Raw genomic sequence first — 20200 nt, forward strand, 5'->3', positions numbered from 1 at the left:
AGACAACATAATGGGGACCAGATAGCACATTTCTTGACCAGAGGTACTTCGCTAATTTTGTGGCGTATTCGTTACCGTTTTCAGGGTCTAAATCTATAAATGGCTGTGTAAACATTTCACTTTCAACTAAACAGGATTTGGCAGGGTTAATAGAGTGCTGGCTGGCGTAATAGCTGAACCTCGAGGTAATTAGGTGAGTCTTAGTGACTGCCCTGCTGTTGCTGGAGCATGAAAGCAGGCACGCAGGGGCAGGAAGCAGAAGGCAGGGAAACCTGGATTTGCACAGGTTTCTGGTCCCCATTGCTTTATGCAGCTGCTCAGTGTGTGACGCCTTTTGAAAATGAAGGCAGGCACGTAGATTTTTGTGTGTCTGAGTACACTGAAATACCTGACCTGTAACTGCGTGTGTATGAGATGCTGGAGATGCAAGCAGAACCACCAGTGTTTTCAGAACATCTTCTGCGCATTTCAACACCATTTTAAATCTAAAGTCAGAGTTGTATTTTGGGTGGGGATTTGTTGTTGTTGTTTTGGCTTGGTTTGTTTCTTTTAAGATGTATTCTATGCCTGCTTAGAATAGAAACCTGTTGGCAAAGAGTACAAGATAGCTTGTGCGCCTCCTCTGAATCTACTCTTCACTGTCAGTTGGGGAAACAAAGTTACTATTCCCCTGCTGTCCTCGACAATTGTGTTATGTTTTTTATAGACATCACACTGTTAAACAGGTGTTAAGTTTGACTCCAGTGGTGTCTTCATTTTTAGAAACAGATAGTACGCATAACTCTTCAAATCAGCTGTTGGGAACTGCATGAGACAAATGTAAATTAATTACCCTCAACTTGAGTCTTTGGATTTACTTCCTAGTGCTCTTTTTCCCCCCTTAATGTTATGAAGACTGTCTTCAGCAGACTATGAGACACACCTATTCTTAAAGGAAAAGGAAGAAGGCAGAAGAGGTTTTGGTTTTCTCCCTGGCATGTCAAGCCTAGTCAAAAAGTCCAGAATAGAATCTCACATTGTAAAAGTGGCTATTTTGGCATTGGACAAAGTTACAAATCTTTGGCCTTGTAGAGGCTCGTCCCTGCTGCTGGGAACACCAGGTTAATAGCCTTGACACGGAGTTTGTTCTTCTCCTTAGTTGCGGTGTATGAACCATCAGTGCCGTTCCCTTCAGGGCATGGGAGCCAGGGGATGCTGTCACCCCTGGCTTTCCCAATGAGACACGGCAGGCGGTGGCCACTGTCGTGTGTCTCCTTGTGGCACGGCCTTGCAGGTTCAATTCCCCAGCAGGTCATTAGAAACAAAACGATCTGCCTTCTGAAAGCTACGTGTATTCCTTAAAGTCATCAGTCATTTCTTATTTGTTTCAACCTCCTTCTTTCCCGGACTTCCAGCACTGTCTGAAGTTTCCTGGTATATTCTTAAATATGCCGACTTCTCCTTTTTTAAAAATGTAATTCAAGAGCAAATACCGTAGAAATTTCCTGTATTTTTTTCAGTTTTGTGAGAGAGTTGGTTTGAAGTCTTTCTCCTGAAATGTGAAATTGTAGATATATTTCTAAAGTATGTACTACTGTTGTGCAGTTTATTTTTGAATCATAGATGACATGCTTTGAAATTGATTGTAATGGATAGCATTAAAACTGTTGTACCTTAAGTTGCTTAATGTCAGCAGGATATTTTAGCTCAGTCTGCGGCACAAAATACGATCTGAAAATTTGTTACCTCACCACTGAACTTGAGAGAGTTGTTACGAATTCTTACAGTGATATTTTGCTCCTGAGAGAAAGCTATCCTAAACATTATAGGTTTTGAGTAGTAATTGCAATAAAGCTAATACACATTTCAGCGATTAAATACGTACTAATTAACAGAATGTGCTAGGGGATGGATAGCAATAATTGGTTGTCCCCTGCACCGTTCTCTGTCCCCACCAGTTCCCCATTCCCCAGGACCTCATTCAGCAGGCGTTGCCTGACACTTCTGGAAGTGATTGCAAATGCTTTTGACAAACGTTAATTGGGAAAGCGCGAGAAGGCTGGATGTGCTGTAATCAAAAGAAAATTACGGCAGTTTCACAAGATGTCAGGCAAGCCCTTGCAGAACAGACCCGAGGATTTCAGTGGGTTTCAGAGCTGCTCTGGCTGCAGCGCGAGCTCAGCACAGACGGGATTCCTGCAGCCAACAACGGGACTGGCGCACAGCCTCGGAACAACCTTCTCGGTTGTGAGCAAGAGGGGGATGAAAAGCACATCTTTGTATTTAGAAACAGATCGTCATGTTCAAAACCTCCACTCTAAATTTGTATGGAAATAAAAAGAGATACATTCATCTTTGAGACTCCTAATAGTACTGAAAAAGGATTTTGAAATAATTGTTATCTGCCAAACTGCTGACAGTTAATCTTGTTCAAAACACTAACTTTAAAACCATCTGCTGAAAGAAAGCAAGGCAGCTTTTCCTTTGTTCTTTTTGTTTATGATTTCATTTAGAGAAGATGCCTTGTCCAGTAAGTCAGAGTTCAAGCAGAAGAATAAAAAGAGAAAGAAAAAAGCCACTTTATCTACAAGAATTAATCCTGAAATTAGCTTCATTTTTTTCTGTATCATCTAGGATTTTGAAAAGACTTGATAGGAGATTATTCTCAGCACAAGGATCTGTGCTTTTGTGTGTCTATAAAGCACTGTGAACGCTAATGAAGATTTGGAAATAATTAATAACTGTTTCAGTTATGTTGCTCAATATGCATTAGAAGGTGATGAACTGAAATTCCGGCCTGTTACCTCCACGGTGTTGTCTGTGCTGAGCCCCAGAGCCATGGCAGGGCTTGGGCTGTACCTCAGCAGCCCCAGCCACGCGTTCCCAATGTGGGTCACTGGAGTGAGCAGCCGCCAGTCCCGGGCAGAAGTCGTTTTCCCTAAGCTGGTCCTGGTGTTTCTGAAAAGTTTAAAACAGGGACTCACCTTTGGCTCGAATGAGTTGTGTCCTCATACCTGCTTTAGCAAAAAAAGGGATGTTAAGGCCCAGAATGCTCAACCAGGAGAAGAGCACGTACGGGCTAGGCGCTGCTTCTGTTTGGAGCTAATCGGGCATGCTGCAGCTCTCTCAAGCAGAATGACTGCCGGGTAGGAAGATGTTATCGTAATTATTTTCCTGCAAGGTGTGCAGTGGGTGACTTCAAGTTTTGGGGTCTGTGGTTTTTTTTTAAAAATGGTTTCATTAGTTACAGCCCACTGCTTTTGTTAAAAGCTGGACTGCATTGCTTATGGCACGCTGAGTCAAATGATCCTGTCTGTTGAGTTATTCCTTCTGCAGAACTGGTTAAGAAATCTTTAATTGCTTTGAGTTTATTATGTACTGATAACTCACTAGTACTGCATCTCAGCCTTTAGAAATGTAACTATCCATTTTTATTGTGGAGATTATTTGGAGAATGTGCTGAAACATTTGACTGGTATGAGCTGGGAGTGAAAAAACCCAAAAAAATCTGTCAAAGTTTTATGTTAAGCACCCAAAATAGCAATAAGAGTAATATTAAGATAAAGGAAAGGAGACACCAGAGAATCTGTTAAAACAACATAAATAACATTTAAATAACTTTTTTTTAATAATTCTGAAGTAATTTACTTTATTATTACTCTAATTCTCTCCGTGCAGTGCCTACCACAGCAGTGACAATAACTTCTTCAGCAGAGCTATACAAAACCACAGTGTCAACCACTAGCACTACATCACAGAAAGGCCCCATAAGCACAACATTAGCTGGAGGAACAAAAGAAGGAAGCAGAGGACCCAAGCCACCGCCACCCGTTTCCACAACCAAAATTCCTCCTGTGACAAGTTTTTTCCCTTTGCCAGAGAGATTCTGTGAACCGACTGAGGCCAGGGGGATTAGCTGGCCTCAGACACAAAGAGGAATGATGGTTGAACGCCCTTGCCCCAAAGGAACACGAGGTATTGCCTTTAAAAATGTATCTTGATTCCAAGCAGACGTTTCAAAAGCAATGTGCCGCTCTCATGGTGATTTTGTTTGTATCTCAAGCTATCTGTCACATGGTTTTTTTGTTACTTGGAGAATGCAGTGTCTACAGGCTGTGGTCAAGTTTTAATCTGCAAATGGCATTTGAGTGTAGCTGCAGAATTACTTTGTGCATGCACTTTTGAGAATCCTGGTCAAATTTTAGGGCTTTGCTTGAGGACGGTTGTGAAGTACGCTTACAGCTGCCTTTCTCATTACGAGCTCCCCTCTGGATGAGCTCCAGGGAAAATCAAGAGCTTTTTGTTTGTTTGCAGAAAACGTTTGGTGCTTTTCACTGAATTTTATTGCTGTTTGTAATCCACATTATTTCCTTACGTTTTTGTCGGTTATTGTCAACCACTGTCATTAGCGGCATTCAGAATTGAACATTGCTTAGGAGCGCAGCGTAGCTGATTTCCTGAATGCGTGTGGGGAAAAAGGGTTTCCATGTCACTGTGGTTTTCTACATCTGTTGTAGGAACTGCCTCCTATCTCTGCGTGGTCTTAACGGGAACCTGGAACCCCAGAGGTCCTGATCTTAGCAACTGCACCTCACACTGGGTAAATCAGCTGGCTCAGAAGGTTGGTTGAAACCTTTTAATCTGGTGTACACTGGTGGTTAAGGATTTTAACTCTGAGCATTAATTATTCCATTTGTCGAAGCCATCTTTATTACTCCGTGTTAATTTGAAGTAGGAGGAGTTAACGCTTTTGTGCGCAAAAGCATTGGCCAACAGTTAGGTCCATATGTGTGTTTCGGTGCACTTTCCCTGTGAGTTCTTATGTCGAATCTGTGATGCCCTGTTTTCATCGCTATTTAAAGCAAAGTACCTTTGCTGGTGTTCAAAAAACAAAAGCTGTATTTGCTCGGTAAATCAAATATTATAAATTACACGGCAAAACCTGTGGTATACAGCAAGGTTTTTTTGGTACAGGAAGAATTATACTGTAATAAATAGACTTTTGTCTGAGTGCATTAATAACAGTATGATTAGTGCGCAGAGCCACTTTCTGTGCTTTCCCTCCCTACTGAGATTTACTAAGTTTATGAAAACGGGATAATTTGTTGTCAGTACCAGGCTACTTGACTTTCAAATGCCTCAAGCACTGGTACGAACAAATAGATCTCTTACTGTCTGATAATGGCAGTAAAGTAAAAGTGAGGATGAATAGAAGATCTAGCCCAGAAGTCCCAGTCTGATTTCTGGTTTTGATGGCTGTTAAGAACTGCTTTTGTGTGTCACGGATCTAAGAACCTTTAATCTTCCGAGATAAAGAGAACGTTATTGGTCTCAATTAGTTGCAGATTTCAATGTATGTGCAAATGGTTATTTCACCACAACAAAGGTACGCGGGGAATTGGAATTAGGAGCCGCAAGCAGAACAAGGGGCCCTGCTGAGATAATATAAATTGTCATTTCAGATCAGAAGTGGAGAAAACGCCGCTAGTCTGGCCAATGAACTGGCTAAACACACCAAAGGACCGGTCTTCGCTGGCGATGTGAGTTCATCGGTGAGGCTGATGGAGCAGCTCGTGGACATTTTGGATGCTCAGCTGCAAGAGCTGCGGCCCAGTGAAAAGGACTCTGCAGGAAGGAGTTATAACAAGGTACGCACCTCCCGTCACCTCCTCCTGCTGGGATAACCACTGCCCTTGGTTTCTGTTGTTTTTTTCCTTTCAGAAATATTAATCTGTACTTTGTTCCTGTGTGCTTATAGTTCTGGAGTATACATGTAAGAGAAAATAGCAGTAAATACACAGCGCAAAGTTGCAATTACCTTCTTTAGGGAATAAGATACAATTCACATTAGCTGACTGGTCCTAAAATACATAGCTGTGTCCCTTATTAAAATCTGGAATCCGTTATAACTACTATGAGGAAAATGGGCATTAGCTGTCAGAAATTCTGTAACAAATCAGCATGTTCATCCAGTGATGCTTTTAACCCTGAACATGTAATAAAATCAGTGGGATTCTGCAGGGGTGCAGGGTTTTATTTTAATCTAAATTCCTGCAGAATAATAGCACTTTCTTAGCCTTTTAAAGACGCCAACATCACTTAGAGTTATCTTTATAAAAATGCCTTAATACACATATCTAGAACACAAAAAAGTGTTGATGTTAGAGAAACACTTCAGAGAAAGGATGTCTTTGTGGTTTAAATACAAGTCACAAGCGTTATTACCATTCCTCTTTTTCTCAGAGGAAATGCTGTATTTCTTGGCCCCTTCCGAGCGTCAGCTTAGTCAACAAGCTACGAACAAAACATTTTTTCAGCCTCCTTTAGAGAGAGAGCTTCATGCACTCCCCTGTTATTTTGGCAATAGTTTTAGTTATGATCCCCAGCTGCCCTTAAAAGAGTTTTCCCAGAGACAGATCAAGTGCCCACGCAGGGATATTCTCCTTTGACCTTTTCACACAAGTCCCACCGCTGGGGCAGAGATATCTGAGCACCGGTATAAAGGTTGGGGAAAAACGTTTCCTGTGTGATGATTTTTATAGTCACCGCTGGACAGAAACTAGGCCGATGTCCAGGCTGTAGTTCAACTTCGGGATTTGAAACACCAGACTAATTTTTTTTTATATTTCTGAAGCTTTCCAGAATGTGTCTAACTTCTGATTTTCTTTTTTCTTACTAAAAAGCTCCAAAAACGAGAGAAGACATGCAGGGCTTACCTTAAGGTATCTCTCCTGTGCTGTCACCCTGCTTTCTCCCTGCTTCAGCAACCTGCCACGCTTTATCATCTTGCTGCATGATCCTATGTATTTCAGTCTTTGATAAATGTGTATTGTGCCCCATATCAACTGTACAAATGTTGGCTTTGCACAGGTATAACACTCGGAAAAAAAAGTTAAAGATCAAAGTTTATACCTCTTTTACCTCAACTTGTTCAAAATTAAAAGAGCAGAAATGTTTATTATCTGAATTGGAAATAACATCTCTTGTAACACAACTTTGGGTAGAGGAAAAAGCTGGCAACTTAATGGAAATTACTGCAGTTTGGTAGTATTTTATATCAAAGACTGTTTAGAGTTAATTTGCTTGCATGAAAAATGTACATGATACAGCCTGCTTTGTTCTTTGTGTATTCTTACACCCAGTAAAATCACTCTTTCTTACAGTTTTAATAGTTGTTACAAAGGCCAGATTCAGTGACTTTGTGATAAATTGTAAAGACAAACATTTCTCTAACTTTACTAGTAAAATGTGTGCCCCATGTCCCATTAACCAGCCTCTATGTAACACATTGCTACTGATTTTCAGTGTCTTTCATCCTCTGTGGAAGGGGTGTCCGCAGCGGCCAGCTCTTGCTCTACAGCACAGTGCCAGTAACGCTACCTCATGCCTGTGAAGGAGAGAAAAAAGTCCTAGAACAGGCCCTGTCTGGCCCTGAAAAATGTTATTGCACATTTTTCCAAAGTTTCTTTGAAAATACTGATTTTTACTTGCACCCTCTGAGATAAAATGTAAGGATGTTTTTTGAAAAGAGCTTTGAAATACTTTGCAACGTAATAAAATCATTCAGACTCTTACCGAAGAGACATTTCTCTGTACAGGCTGCTTCTTTCTTTTATCCTGCAGCCCGGGAAGGGGATGGGGGATGTCCAGTTAAGCAGAAATTTGACAAAAAGAGACAGAGATCTGGAGAGAAATTCGCTTCTCAAATAATAATAGTTGTAATAGTTTTTATTAGCAAATATTTTTCATAGTAAAGGGAAATCCAGCAGGTATGGTTTGAGTGGACTGAGTTTCATACTTCAGTAGTAAGCACGAAGGTGAGAAGAGCAGTAGTGGGGTTGCTGCGGCAGCTGCAGCACAGGGGCTGTGTGATCTTCCTACCGCCCACTCGCCCCTGATTGGAGAGAACACCTCAGAAATGGTACTGGGCAGGCGATCGTTTCCACAGGAAAAATGCAGAGTTAGATTACCCCCTAATAAATAAAACGTGATTCATATTAATGAGCGTGTACTGTCAGCACTGTGTGGAGATACACAAGAAACGGTAGCAGAACCTTAATTTCTGACCAGTGTCATTTTCTGTAAGTCTCAAATGGGCTTCTCTGCTTAGATAAGACTAATAAACCTCTTGAAATTACAAATCAGAAGCTGACTTACAGTATGCAGATGAAGCAAGTTCCCACTCTGTGACAGAGGATTCATTTGTACCTCAGATTAGAGGCTCCAATCTGTATTTCGTGGTGACTAATGAATCTGGCCTCTGCAGACCAATTTCTGTTCCACTCTAGTTAATGGCTGCAGCAGTATCGGTGCGAGCATTTTGACTATTCTGTCTCCCATTAGAGAAAGAAAAAAGGCTTTAATGCCATATCCAAGTATCTTCCACCTGCCAGGAAGGTCGTGGTGGCTCACAATGCAGACAGAAAGAGGATATTAAAATGGATTAGGCTAATTAATCTTGCTCTGGCAATAGCTTTGACCAACTTTTCCTAGCCGTTTACTTGCACAACGTAGTATTCCAGACCGACATCTTTCTGTTTGTACAATGTGTTTTCTATTTCCATTCCCAATGCTTTTTAAATTGATCAAACAAATTATATATGTGCTTAATGACACATTATGACTAGGTAAATGGGACAGAGTAAACAGGGTGTTTCAGCAATGCATGGCGTACTCAATGCACAGCATACTCAATGCACAGCTACATTATGCATTAATGTAAGAGCCTGCCTTCAATTGATTAACTGATTACTGTGATTGATTGGATTATTTTGTAAAAATAATGTAATCATGTCGCTGAATTCTTCTTCTTCCTTATTTACTGTTACTTTATATGCAGCTTAATGAACCTTAAAACGTGATGATAGAGTTGTTAAAAGAAAGACTTTTAAATGGCAGCTTTATTCAGTTTTGCAGTTTCGCCTTCACTGGTAACAGGGACAGTCAGTGGACATCTTGTTTGCTCTATTGATTTCCTTTTTAAGTGACCTTTGTGCAGGAGCGGGAGTCAGTAATCTTTTTAAGTGTCTATGAACAGGTACAGGAACAGGAGGGGGAGCGAGAGTGGCCTGGGCTAATTTATATCCACTGAGTCAGCTTCATTTCGTGCCTCCTGTAATAAATAAAGCAGTTTGTCATAGACAAGTACTTTATAGTGCTATGCCTGCTTGAGTTGGGCAAAGTTTCCAGAAGAGGAGTATTGTCATTTTAGCCTAAGCTGCAGTGTGCCAGTTTTGGCATTAGTATTTTTAAATAGAAGTTATATATTTTGACATTAACTTTAAGATGAAAGCTGCAGGCAGAAATTCTGGCATTAATAAGACTGTCTTTATATCTGACATGAGACAAGTCAAATCTGCATGTTTACTACTTAGAGACCACACAATGCTAGTGGCTAACTGCACTTCTATTAATGCTAATCCAGGGAGAGGATGGAAAATATTTTTATGTTGAAAATAGTTTTCTAGTGCCATTAAATCACAGTAAATCATTCTGACAGTTAAGTATTATAATTGCCACCAGATAACGTTGGAAATTTTCCCCAGCTGCCTAGGGCAATCAGACCTAATGATGGTTTCCTAATGAATGCAGGCAATTGTGGATACAGTGGACAACCTGCTCAGGCCTGAAGCTCTGGAGTCCTGGAAGGACATGAATTCTTCAGAACAAGCCCATGCAGCCACGATGCTACTCGATACGTTGGAAGAAGGGGCTTTTGTCTTGGCTGATAATCTCTTGGAACCAACCAGAGTCTCAATGCCCACAGAAAATATTGGTAGGTGAATTTATTTTCAAGCATAATGTAAAGAGCTGTGCATTGCTTTACACAAAAATCAAGAGAAAAATATTCCAGATAGCCACTCACTTTTTGAAAGCTGAGCTGCCCGACGTTTGGTGGGAAGGTAAATGCTCCCAAGCAGAGGAGATGCTTTTCTTGTTTAGTTCTTCAAAATTAGCATTCTTCTTTAGTATCATTAATACAGGCTAAAATGGAAAGTTGATTTACCACTGAAAAATCATTAGCAGAACGTATGGATATGAAGAGTGCTTAAATGGCAGAGTATGGATTTTTTGAGGTAACTGCTTTGTGTAGAGCTGCCGAAATGCTTTTCTGTTATATATGAACTGTTCCTAATGAATTTAAATTACTTTTTTTGCAACAGACTCTGCCAGTTAAATATTTCAGGCACTCAGAACATAGGCCAAATGTTTATATTAAACACGACTGCCTTCAGGTAAAAATGTGTTCAGTGAACTACATCTCCCATAATGCAGAATAGCTATGCTCCAGAGACTGCAAAATAGCTGCAGTTAGTTGGAGCATAATTTGGAATTTAAGTGGTGACAGAGAAATTAAGGGGTTTGGTATTAGAGATGTGCAAATATTGGTACGTGGGATGTGTTAAAGCAAAAATCATTGCTATGCATAAAATTAAAATCCCTTTATCTTACTACAGAGATTAATGTAGCTCAGTGAGGTACAAGGGAGCTGAAAGTCTGCTAATTTGAGGGGTACCGAGATGGAGACTTGGAATAGACTGCAGATATGAGATGTTACACATTTCAGTGTCTGCATATTTGTAACTGTAGAGGTGATTCAGCCTAGCTTTTAATTGGAGTAGGAAGGTACTGGGAAAGAGGGAGGAAAGGTGTTACAGGCTCTTATCAGAGTCACTGCGCCGGTTGTTTGGGAAGGAGTGCGGGTAGAGTCCCAGAACGTCTCTCAGGATGCAGATGAGCAGGGCCTGCACGTCATTCTTGTGATAAGCTGCCCTTAAGTTGTAGTTAGTAACACATTACTGATGCCATGCAAGGCCAAATTCCCAGTGCTCATGCATATATCCGGCTTAGAAAAATCACCCCCTGATGTCATACCTTTGGTCAGTCTATAGTTCAGACCTACAGTTAGACCAGTGAAATGTAATGCAGATATTTGTCAATACACTGGCCACTCTGACCTATATGATTTTACATATCCCAGCCTTTGATGGAAAGCCCATGAAAGCTTCCCAATAGACAGTGTGTTATAAAATTAAAACTTAAGTAAAGCTGAGTGGCACCTGAGTTTTCAATTAAAGTATTTTTTAGCAGAACCAATATAATGGTTTCCTACAAATCTTTATACAGAACTAGATTTAGGGGGAAAAAAAGCGTATTTTTTTTTTAGATACAAATACTGATTTAGTTAAATACATGGCATAAGTATAATTAGGTATTCATTTGCTGACTGTTTTAAAAATAGTTTCTAAAGTTGAAGCTCTAAATTTGTTGCCAGAGGATACTGCATAGATGTTATGAGCTTCAGAATTAACATTTCTCTGCAGTATGTGTGCATGGTACATTTAAGTGGATGTTTTTTGGGGCACAAACTAAAACAAGATTTGATGTCACGTTACCATATTCAAGTGCTGTCATTTAGTAGTGTGCACTAGGTTTAGTTAAAAAAACTCACTCTGTGTGCTTGAAACATGCAGTACAGCTCTGTCTTACAGTGACAAATGAGGACAGCAGTGTGAGAGAAGGAAATAAAGAGTGGGGGGAAATGCTGTCATCTGGCATATTGCAGTCTGGCCAAGAGACTTGCTCTGCATTCTCCTTTTTTAACGCTTCTTTCTGTTTTGGTTTTTTTTCCCTCTGGTCTGCTTAGTTTTGGATGTTGCAGTGCTCATTACCGAGGGCCAGGTGCAGGACTTGAAATTTCCTCAGGGCAGTAAGGGAGGCAACTCAATTCAGCTCTCTGCAAGCACCGTGAAACAGAACAGCAGGAACGGTGAGTTGTGGGCACGGAGCACTGAAACTCCATTAACTTGTATAAAACATACGCTACCTTCCCGTGTTAAAGCACAACAAAACTGCTCTGTGGCTTTGTCTTGAAGCTCGTGGGTATCTGGGTGTTTCTCTTCAAATCCGTAGCCTGAAAATGCCTCTCTGTTTACTGATGCTTTATTGTCAGTTCATTAGCGTACAGGTTGCTGCTTTTCTTGTAGGCCTCTGTGGCATGACAGTGGGATTTTTTTCTTTTTGTAGGATTAGCAAAACTGGTTTTCATCATCTACAAAAGTTTGGGGCGTTTTCTCAGTACTGAAAATGCAACCATAAAGCTGGGCAGCGACTTTGCAGGGCGGAATAGCACAATCGCAGTCAACTCCCACGTCATTGCAGCCTCTATCAACAAGGAGTCGAGCCGGGTGTACCTGACCGATCCGGTGCATTTTACGCTGGAGCACATTGATGTGAGTTATGCTAATGAATTAATGGGAAGGTCATAAAATCAGCACGAGAGAAAAGCAATGCAGAAAAATAACCTTTTTTCCATTTGAATTTTAAATGTTGGACTAGGTCAGAGACACAAGCTTAGTTAAGTCTATGAACATAAAATTAAATGAGCCTGGTTCAGTGATTATTAGAACTTAAGTGTATTCTTAATGAAAGCTAATTCAGTAATCAACATGAAAATGTAAATGACTAATTTGTTTCTAACCGAAAATTAACTCTTACCTTAGTAGCAGGGTGGAAAATGACTGTTGGGTTCTTGATGGTCTGATGCAGTGGCAAGTTTTAGTGACACCGACCTTTTACATTGGTTTTGGACCAAGTTCTGGAATCCTATTCAAATTGTTTAAATGCATTTAATTCAGTGAAGAACAAATTATCGTATCTTGGTTTGTTATACTTCAGATTTGTGTATATTTTCTTAATGGTAATTTATTGGATGTGTTTCTTTGCTTCTTAGTTTGTTCCTGTCTGTTTTCCTGACTCACATGGGGAATGTAAATAGTCAGTACAGTGATAAAGGAAATAAAGTTGGATTTTCCTCTCATTTTGCCTCTTTTTATAAATTTGTTTCAATTGGTTTTCGTCAGAATAGATAGGCGTTAAGGAACGAACATTTTCCTGATCTCTGTTCACGTATCTTTGGGCTGACCAAAGGTGACAGTCAAAGGGAAAAGATCATATTTTCAAATTCCCAATTACAGGAAAAAAAATTCAGAATAAATTTGCAGTCCTAATTTTGCAGAAAGCAAAAATGGCTATAATGTGCCATCAGCGCATAAAATCGTGAGATGGAAATTGTAATTGTTTAAAATTGGGTCTACAATAATTGAGACTATGCTTTAGAGTGTTTCGGACTATAAAGTCCCTTTTAAACTAGATGTCTTCCTTGTATAACATAGTCCGCAATTTTGCTGATGAAAAACTTTATTGTCCGAAACATGCAAAGTTTAATCTAAATTACCCTTTACACATATTGAACAATTGTTATTGCCTTCTTAGTGTGTAAAATCCTCATTTGATGTTATCCTTTTATCTCCCAGCCTGACAATTACTTCAATGCAAATTGTTCCTTCTGGAACTACTCGGAGAGGACTATGATGGGATACTGGTCAACTCAAGGCTGCAAACTGGTTGACACAAATAGGACTCATACGACGTGTGCTTGCAGTCACCTCACCAATTTCGCAATTCTTATGGCTCATCGGGAAATTGTGGTAGGTGGTGGTGATGTTTCTAGCCATGACAGGGAGCAAACTTAAAGATTAAGCTTTAATTTTTGGCAAGATTCAAAATTGTTGGAGTTTCTTAAGTATTTGTAGCTGCTGCCCACTCTTCCAGAACAATTTGATTTCTCTAGCACTTTTCTTTGTAACCCATAAAGTTACAGGCAAAACAATAAGAAAGAAAAAGAAGGAAGGACAAGGTTTTTCTTCAGGTCCTATTTTAAAGTCACAGACCAACCTTCCAACCATTGTGCAGACGTGGAGAGTTTCTGTAGGGGCAGCTGTGCAGGCTGTTCCTGGGCAGCACAAGTGCCAGCTCTCTGTAGAGCAGGAAGGCTGAGGAGCTTCCGTCCTGGTTGTTTCAATGCCTTTTCGTACTCTGAAATCCTTTTGTCTAGTTAAAGCACTTACTGATGTCAGGGGAGCATGGAATATTTACAAGGGTGTGAGACTTTTCATAAACCCATTGTATGAGGAAAGGTCACTGAAAAGATAAACAAGATGACAAAAGTGATTCTTACACAACTGAAGGAAGGAGCCTTCTTTCGCTAAACCTGAGAGTAGAGCTGGACTTACACACCTAACATGCTCTGCATTTTATCCTAATTGGTGTGTAAATCGCTGCTTCCTTCACTGTGGAATTGCAGGTCTGTAGTAAGGAACATGTACTCTTAGAGGAGGTCACAAGGAAAGCTCTCCTCTTTGCATCAGAGCCTAGTGGCACTTTCAAAATGTTATGTTTCTTTACTTGTTCTTATCTGAAGAGTTTATATTGAGTCACAGGAAAAGTAAAAATGCTGTCTGATCTGGCTAAAATGGTCGCATGTTTCTCTCAGACCTGCTCCTCTTCTACTTACCCTCATCTTGCTCTTCTGGGAAGCTGACCCGAGACTGAGAAATTACCGAGTACATTTTGCCCATCTCATGTAATGAAGAAGTAACTTTTCTGGATGCTACCTGTGTAAATAGGTTTTTGTTTATACTCATGAAGAGTCATATTAATTTTCTCCATTCTTGGTTATTTCTAGTACAAAGATGGAGTGCACGAATTGCTCCTCACTGTCATCACCTGGGTGGGAATTGTCATCTCTCTTGTTTGCCTGGCCATCTGCATCTTCACATTCTGTTTTTTCCGTGGCCTGCAAAGTGATCGTAACACTATTCACAAGAACCTTTGTATCAACCTATTCATTGCTGAGTTCATTTTCCTAATAGGCATCGATAAGACAGAGTACAAGGTAAGTTTTCTCTGTGTGTACTGATCTTGTCCTCTGAAATGACTGTTTGAAACAGATTTGAATTAAAACATGACAACACTGCCAAGCTTTCAGCACTCTGACACAGCAGGGCTGAATGTGAAAATAAGATAGGCATGTTCATAAATAGTATTTACATCCATCAAAAGTATCGCTGTGGCCTTAATTTCCCACTTACAGCAATGTTTTTCGTTTTCAGTTGAGAAGCGTTGGCTATTAACAAAGCAGGTGGCTATAACTTGTGAAAGAGGAGATGTAATTGAATGTTGACATACTAGGAACATATATGTGTCCTATCTGTATATTCATAAGTTTCAACAGCTACTGATTACTTTTTCATGCATATATATGCATATATATATATATTAGTGCAGAGCCCTATTTAAATAATTACTCGTTTTATACACTGCACATTCATGCAGGGTTTTTTTGGCAGTATTGGTGAAATTAAGTCTGTCATTCAGAAGCAATTAATTGGGTTGAAATCTAATAAATCAGTAGAGTTTCAGCCAAAGGGGAAAGAACTCAGATTCATTTCCGTTACGACTGTGGAAACTTCCAAATTACAGAAGATAAAAATGGCTTGATGGCTGCTTCATAATTTTAAATAAGCAGTATTGCATTATGTATCTAGCACCAACTGTTCATGTCTCAGACTGTCTAAACTGTAAGCCGTAAAACCATATCAGTTTCAAAATTAAAGGGTTGCTTATAAGATCGAAAAGTCCACTCTGTAATTGAAGACTGGAGGTGAGGACACCATTTCTCTGTCTTCGTTGATACTGTTGAGCTGAATTCGCTTTCTGCAGCTGTTGTGAACGCATTAGTATTTGGAAATGACCAGTGTGTGTTTTCAGGTAGGAAAAATGCTGCTGCATTCTCTGATAGAAATGTACGCTGTTCTATTGCACACTGTTTAATTAAAGACGTAATGATGCAAAGATTTTGTGCTTTATATTTCCATCTTTCTTTTTCTTTGCAGATTGCATGTCCAATATTCGCAGGTCTCTTACACTTTTTCTTCCTGGCAGCCTTTGCCTGGATGTGTCTAGAAGGAGTGCAGCTTTATCTAATGTTAGTAGAAGTATTTGAAAGTGAATATTCTAGGAAGAAGTACTATTATGTTGCTGGCTACCTCTTCCCTGCTACGGTGGTTGGTGTCTCAGCAGCTATTGACTATAAGAGCTACGGAACAGAGAAAGCGTAAGTAATTGCAAGTGACCTGAGTGTTTTTCAAGTGAATAATTTTTTAAAGCCTATTAGCTGTCAGAGGGTCCCTGACAGACTAAAATACCATCTGAAAGCTTTATTGGTAAGAGAATGGCAATGCTGTGCACAAATTACAATCAAGTCTTTTGTAATTCTCTAGGTTCAGAGGATTTGTACTCTAGAGAGACCGATTCTAAATTATGGTCTTTCTTTTAACACAAAAGATTGACCTGAAACAAATTGAAAAAGTAAATAACTTTTTGTCCTCAAATGTATATTAAGTAAAAATTCTCAACTTAAAGTATCTGACAGACCTAACCACCCAGTTTTAAGCTAATGCTTCATTAGAGCTCTTTGTTCAGCTGCCCCTCTAGCTAATCTCGTCCTGAATTACGGCAGTACAATATTCCAACCCATATGTTTCACTTTGATAATACTTTATCAGGCGGGTAGAGCAGGATTAAAATTAGCCACCGCCATTTATTTCAAAAAGTACAGATAGATATACATAGAAAGTGGCAGAAGGTAGACAGAAAACATTTCTGAGGATTTGTGTTGCTGGAGGCATGAATTTGCCTTCCAATACTGTTTACTTTGTCCTTTGATGAAATTAGTTACAGAATGGGAAGATACTGTTGACTTCGAGAAAGCTGCTTGATTTTGCTGCTGATGAAAGACAAATAAGAGCAATTCAACAGGGAACTGGGCTGTATGAAAAACAAATCGCTAAGTGAAGTCGGCCCTAATAGGTTTACACGTCATTTAGTCTGGTATCACATGTAGTATTCCTCTGCTGTTCAACTCCCAGTTGGGGCATTTTGTTTGTGCGATATTGTTTTTCAGCAAAACATGGCAACGGAACATTTTCTGTCTTGTATTCCTCAGCAGTAAGCACTTTGCGTGGGATATAAAGTTTAAAAGCAGATTTTGAAGACTGCATGGAAAACCTGTGAAAAATACTTACTGATGTTAGGTTCATTAGTCCATAGCACCTGTCACCAGCCCTTTTGCCTGGCTTTGTTTCTTCTTACATGTTAGCTATTCCTGATGATGTCTTTTCAAGTTCAGTAGTGTCACTAAACAAGACTCATCAGAAGAGTTTCAGGTTAGGAAAAATCGTCCATGGAGTAAGTGGTACCGTGCAATGCTGACCATCGTTTACTGACAAAGTGCTAGCTTAGGAAGTATTTTTGCACTTTTCATGTATTGGACTGAGGTGCTAATGCAATTGTTCACTTCTCATTCTGTTTTCTTCCATGATAGTTGCTGGCTCCATGTAGATAACTATTTTATCTGGAGTTTCATTGGACCCGTTACCTTTATTATTCTGGTAAGAACTTTGCTTTTCCCTTTCCTTTTAGGTTGCCTCACAGCAAAGTTAAAAAGATTGCATAGCATCAGTCAATACCATCCTTATTCACAAGACATCTCATGAAAATGCTTATAAACAATTCGTAGTGTGACCAATGGTTATATAAATGTTTAGAAATCTTTAAAGAGTGCTGACCGAATGATTAATTGTCAGAGCTGTGGCGGCACTTCAGCAAAGCCATTTTTTCCTAATGGCTTGAACTCTGAAGGTTGTATTGACATGTGTAGTCATATGAAAAATCAATGAAGTACTAAACACAGGGTTGTTGTTTTTTTTTAAAGGAACCATTATTATTGCTTTCAACTGAGTCTCTACTGTACACATTCCAGAATTTAACTGCTAATTAGCCAACGTAGTGATCACAAAAGGGTGTTCTAATACATTGGATAATTAAATAAATCTTGTATTTCATTACATTACACAGTATTTTTATGTGTGTTTGCATATGCATATTTTTCCATGACTACTTCTGTGTGTATTTATGCTACATGTAACGTCAGACATGCAAGTTCATCTGTTTTTACTATAAATAATAGAATATTTTGTAACCGGTAGAAAGCACATACACATTCTTGCAGCCAGTTGAGTACAGTCATTGTATGCACACCCATCTGCACACCCCCAGCTCTGTGCCCTCTTGTCCATTTAAGATTGTGTGTTGTGTCCATACATCAATTTTCCGTTCTCCGAGCGCTTTCAGGTAAGAAGCGCGTAGTCATCTGTCAGCCCAGGGAGAAGCCACCTCCCTCTTATTGCAGACTAACAATACCAACGCTGCACAACATAGGAATTTGGAAGGAAAGTGAATGCAAGCTTCCTTGTTTTTCTCTGCTAGTTCAGTATTTTTAAAGCCTGGTTACGCTTGGGAAATACTCTAGAAGGCTGGTGCTGGGGACATAGCCTGTGGACATAGAGAGCTTTTCTCGTAACTGCTGGTAGTTTGGAAGGATGAATTACTTTGTTTTCATGCTTTTGAAAGTCTAAATAGTTACCTGTTCTCCTGCCTTTATACAGTAGCAGAGTTGTGAAATCTTAACAGAAGTTTTCTTGAATTTCCAAATTCAAGAATTGTATTTTGTCATTATGATTTTTTCAGCCTGAAGCACATCAGGCATCATTTTGGGATCTCTGACTCTTATAGATCTGTACGCCGACAAACTAATTCAACACTTTTTGTAGCTTATAGTTGACATTACTTCTCCGTGGAAAAATAAACCGATACTTTGGTTATGGAACTTTCTATAAAAAATGTACCCGGCCAGTCTTTTATAGGCACTTTATTCTTTCCTGGTATCTTTGGTATTGCAATAAGCTTATGTATATTTGAGATTGTTTATATCACCAGTTGTGCAGTGTAGAAGTTGTTTGAGTTCATTGCCAGATTTTCAAATAGGTGTAGATGCCAAAACACCTGAATTTGAAGTAGAAAAATTACAGTGTTTGTGAGATCTAAATATAAACCATAATAATTGCACAGAGTTTATTCTAAATGCATTTAAATTAAATGCAGTCTCAGGATGATAGAGATTCTTTTTTAATTAAACTCACAATTGCAAATGAAAGATATGCTTAGTATTTTCAATATGATAGACAGTATTTTTCAAAGCAAAGTTGTTTCTTGCAGTTGTAATCAGTACTAGAAAATTGTTCTAAGTTACATGCCACAATAGTTCAGTTACCTCAGGTCTGATTGTGTGGTGATAATTTTGCTTTTTGGATCTGGCTTTTTATTTTATTGTTACTGGGAGTATTTTGCTAAGTCACCTCTATTTCTCTCTCTTGCTTTAAAATAACATTTCACGTGGGAAGCTTTGGGCATTGCTGGCGGCTTTTTCACTTCCTCATAACCAGGTCAGAGTGAGAATAGAGGTGAAGGACATTTAATCATATTGACCATGTACAGACATAGTTCACTATTATTTACTGGCCGTGACATTATTATCCTCCAGCAAATCATTTAGGCTGAGACGCAAAAGGCCTTTGGGAGCAGTATTCCCAACTTCAAAAATATGAAACAGCAGGTAGCAATCACAGCACAGTTCCTGGGAGTAATTCTTCTCTAGCAATTGCTTTGCCCTCTAATCGTCCCGACTGAGAAAGCATGAGAGACTGGAGGAAGAAGTGTGAGGAGTGTAATGGCTGAAAAATAATATGTCATGTGCAGCGTAACCAAAGAAGAGCCGTATTTGTAGTGTAACCCACTTAGTATCAGTAGCATGTGAGAATTTCACCTTGGTAAGCTTTTTAACATGTTAATCGTTCCACTTTTGTTATTCTCAGTGTGATAGTACTGTCAGTGCACATGAACTCCTTTTGGACAATATTGCTTACTACTTGAATTTACAATTTTTTCTCTCGGTTCATGAGCAGTTGAACTTGTATCTGTATACAGGTTTGCACAAAATGAGGATGGGAACTATAGGGGAGAAGCATGAGGTTCCTCAGTACATCTTCTGAGGAACTTTCAACTCCACTGTTTCCATAGCCTGCCATGCCTTTGGGCACCAGGGTTATTATATCTATGAGAAAAGAGCATGTAAGTAATGAGCGGTGGGAAACCATTAGTATGCCTGAAATGATTTAATGAAAGTTTGGATCATGATACGTCAGGAGCTGTTCTTATCATTTGGACAGCTCCATCTGCATCTTTAATAATTAATTCAGTTCAGGAAGAGTTCAACGTGCACACTCATTTAGAAGCCTTCTTCAGAGAGCACCTCTCTCACTGCCAGTCCCAGAGAGAAATAGGCTTCTGCATGGCTAAGAGCAAAGATCTGGAGATACAAGAGCAGTTTTAGAGCTGCATTTGCCAGGTAACAAAAGCTCTGGGGAGTTCAAAAAGGGTCAGAACATGTGCAGTTCAGCTGGGTTACTTCAGAGTGGTG

At 39.6% G+C, this 20200-nt stretch overlaps 1 protein-coding gene across 1 annotated transcript in view; it reads left to right on the forward strand.

Moving 5' to 3' along the window:
- LOC104545663 (latrophilin-2-like) overlaps positions 1-20200 on the forward strand; it is a gene marked incomplete at its 3' end in the record, with an annotated part of 114924 nt that overhangs the window by 86688 nt on the left and 8036 nt on the right. Inside the window, 11 exon segments of the mRNA XM_010190851.1 lie at positions 3658-3954; positions 4497-4600; positions 5442-5627; positions 6663-6701; positions 9571-9754; positions 11627-11749; positions 12007-12212; positions 13296-13469; positions 14507-14716; positions 15717-15937; positions 17207-17273. Of these exon segments, the coding sequence (XP_010189153.1) occupies positions 3658-3954; positions 4497-4600; positions 5442-5627; positions 6663-6701; positions 9571-9754; positions 11627-11749; positions 12007-12212; positions 13296-13469; positions 14507-14716; positions 15717-15937; positions 17207-17273 (1811 nt within the window).

Source organism: Mesitornis unicolor, unplaced genomic scaffold (genome assembly GCF_000695765.1).
Source record: "Mesitornis unicolor isolate BGI_N332 unplaced genomic scaffold, ASM69576v1 scaffold8408, whole genome shotgun sequence".
Lineage (NCBI taxonomy): Eukaryota > Metazoa > Chordata > Aves > Mesitornithiformes > Mesitornithidae > Mesitornis > Mesitornis unicolor.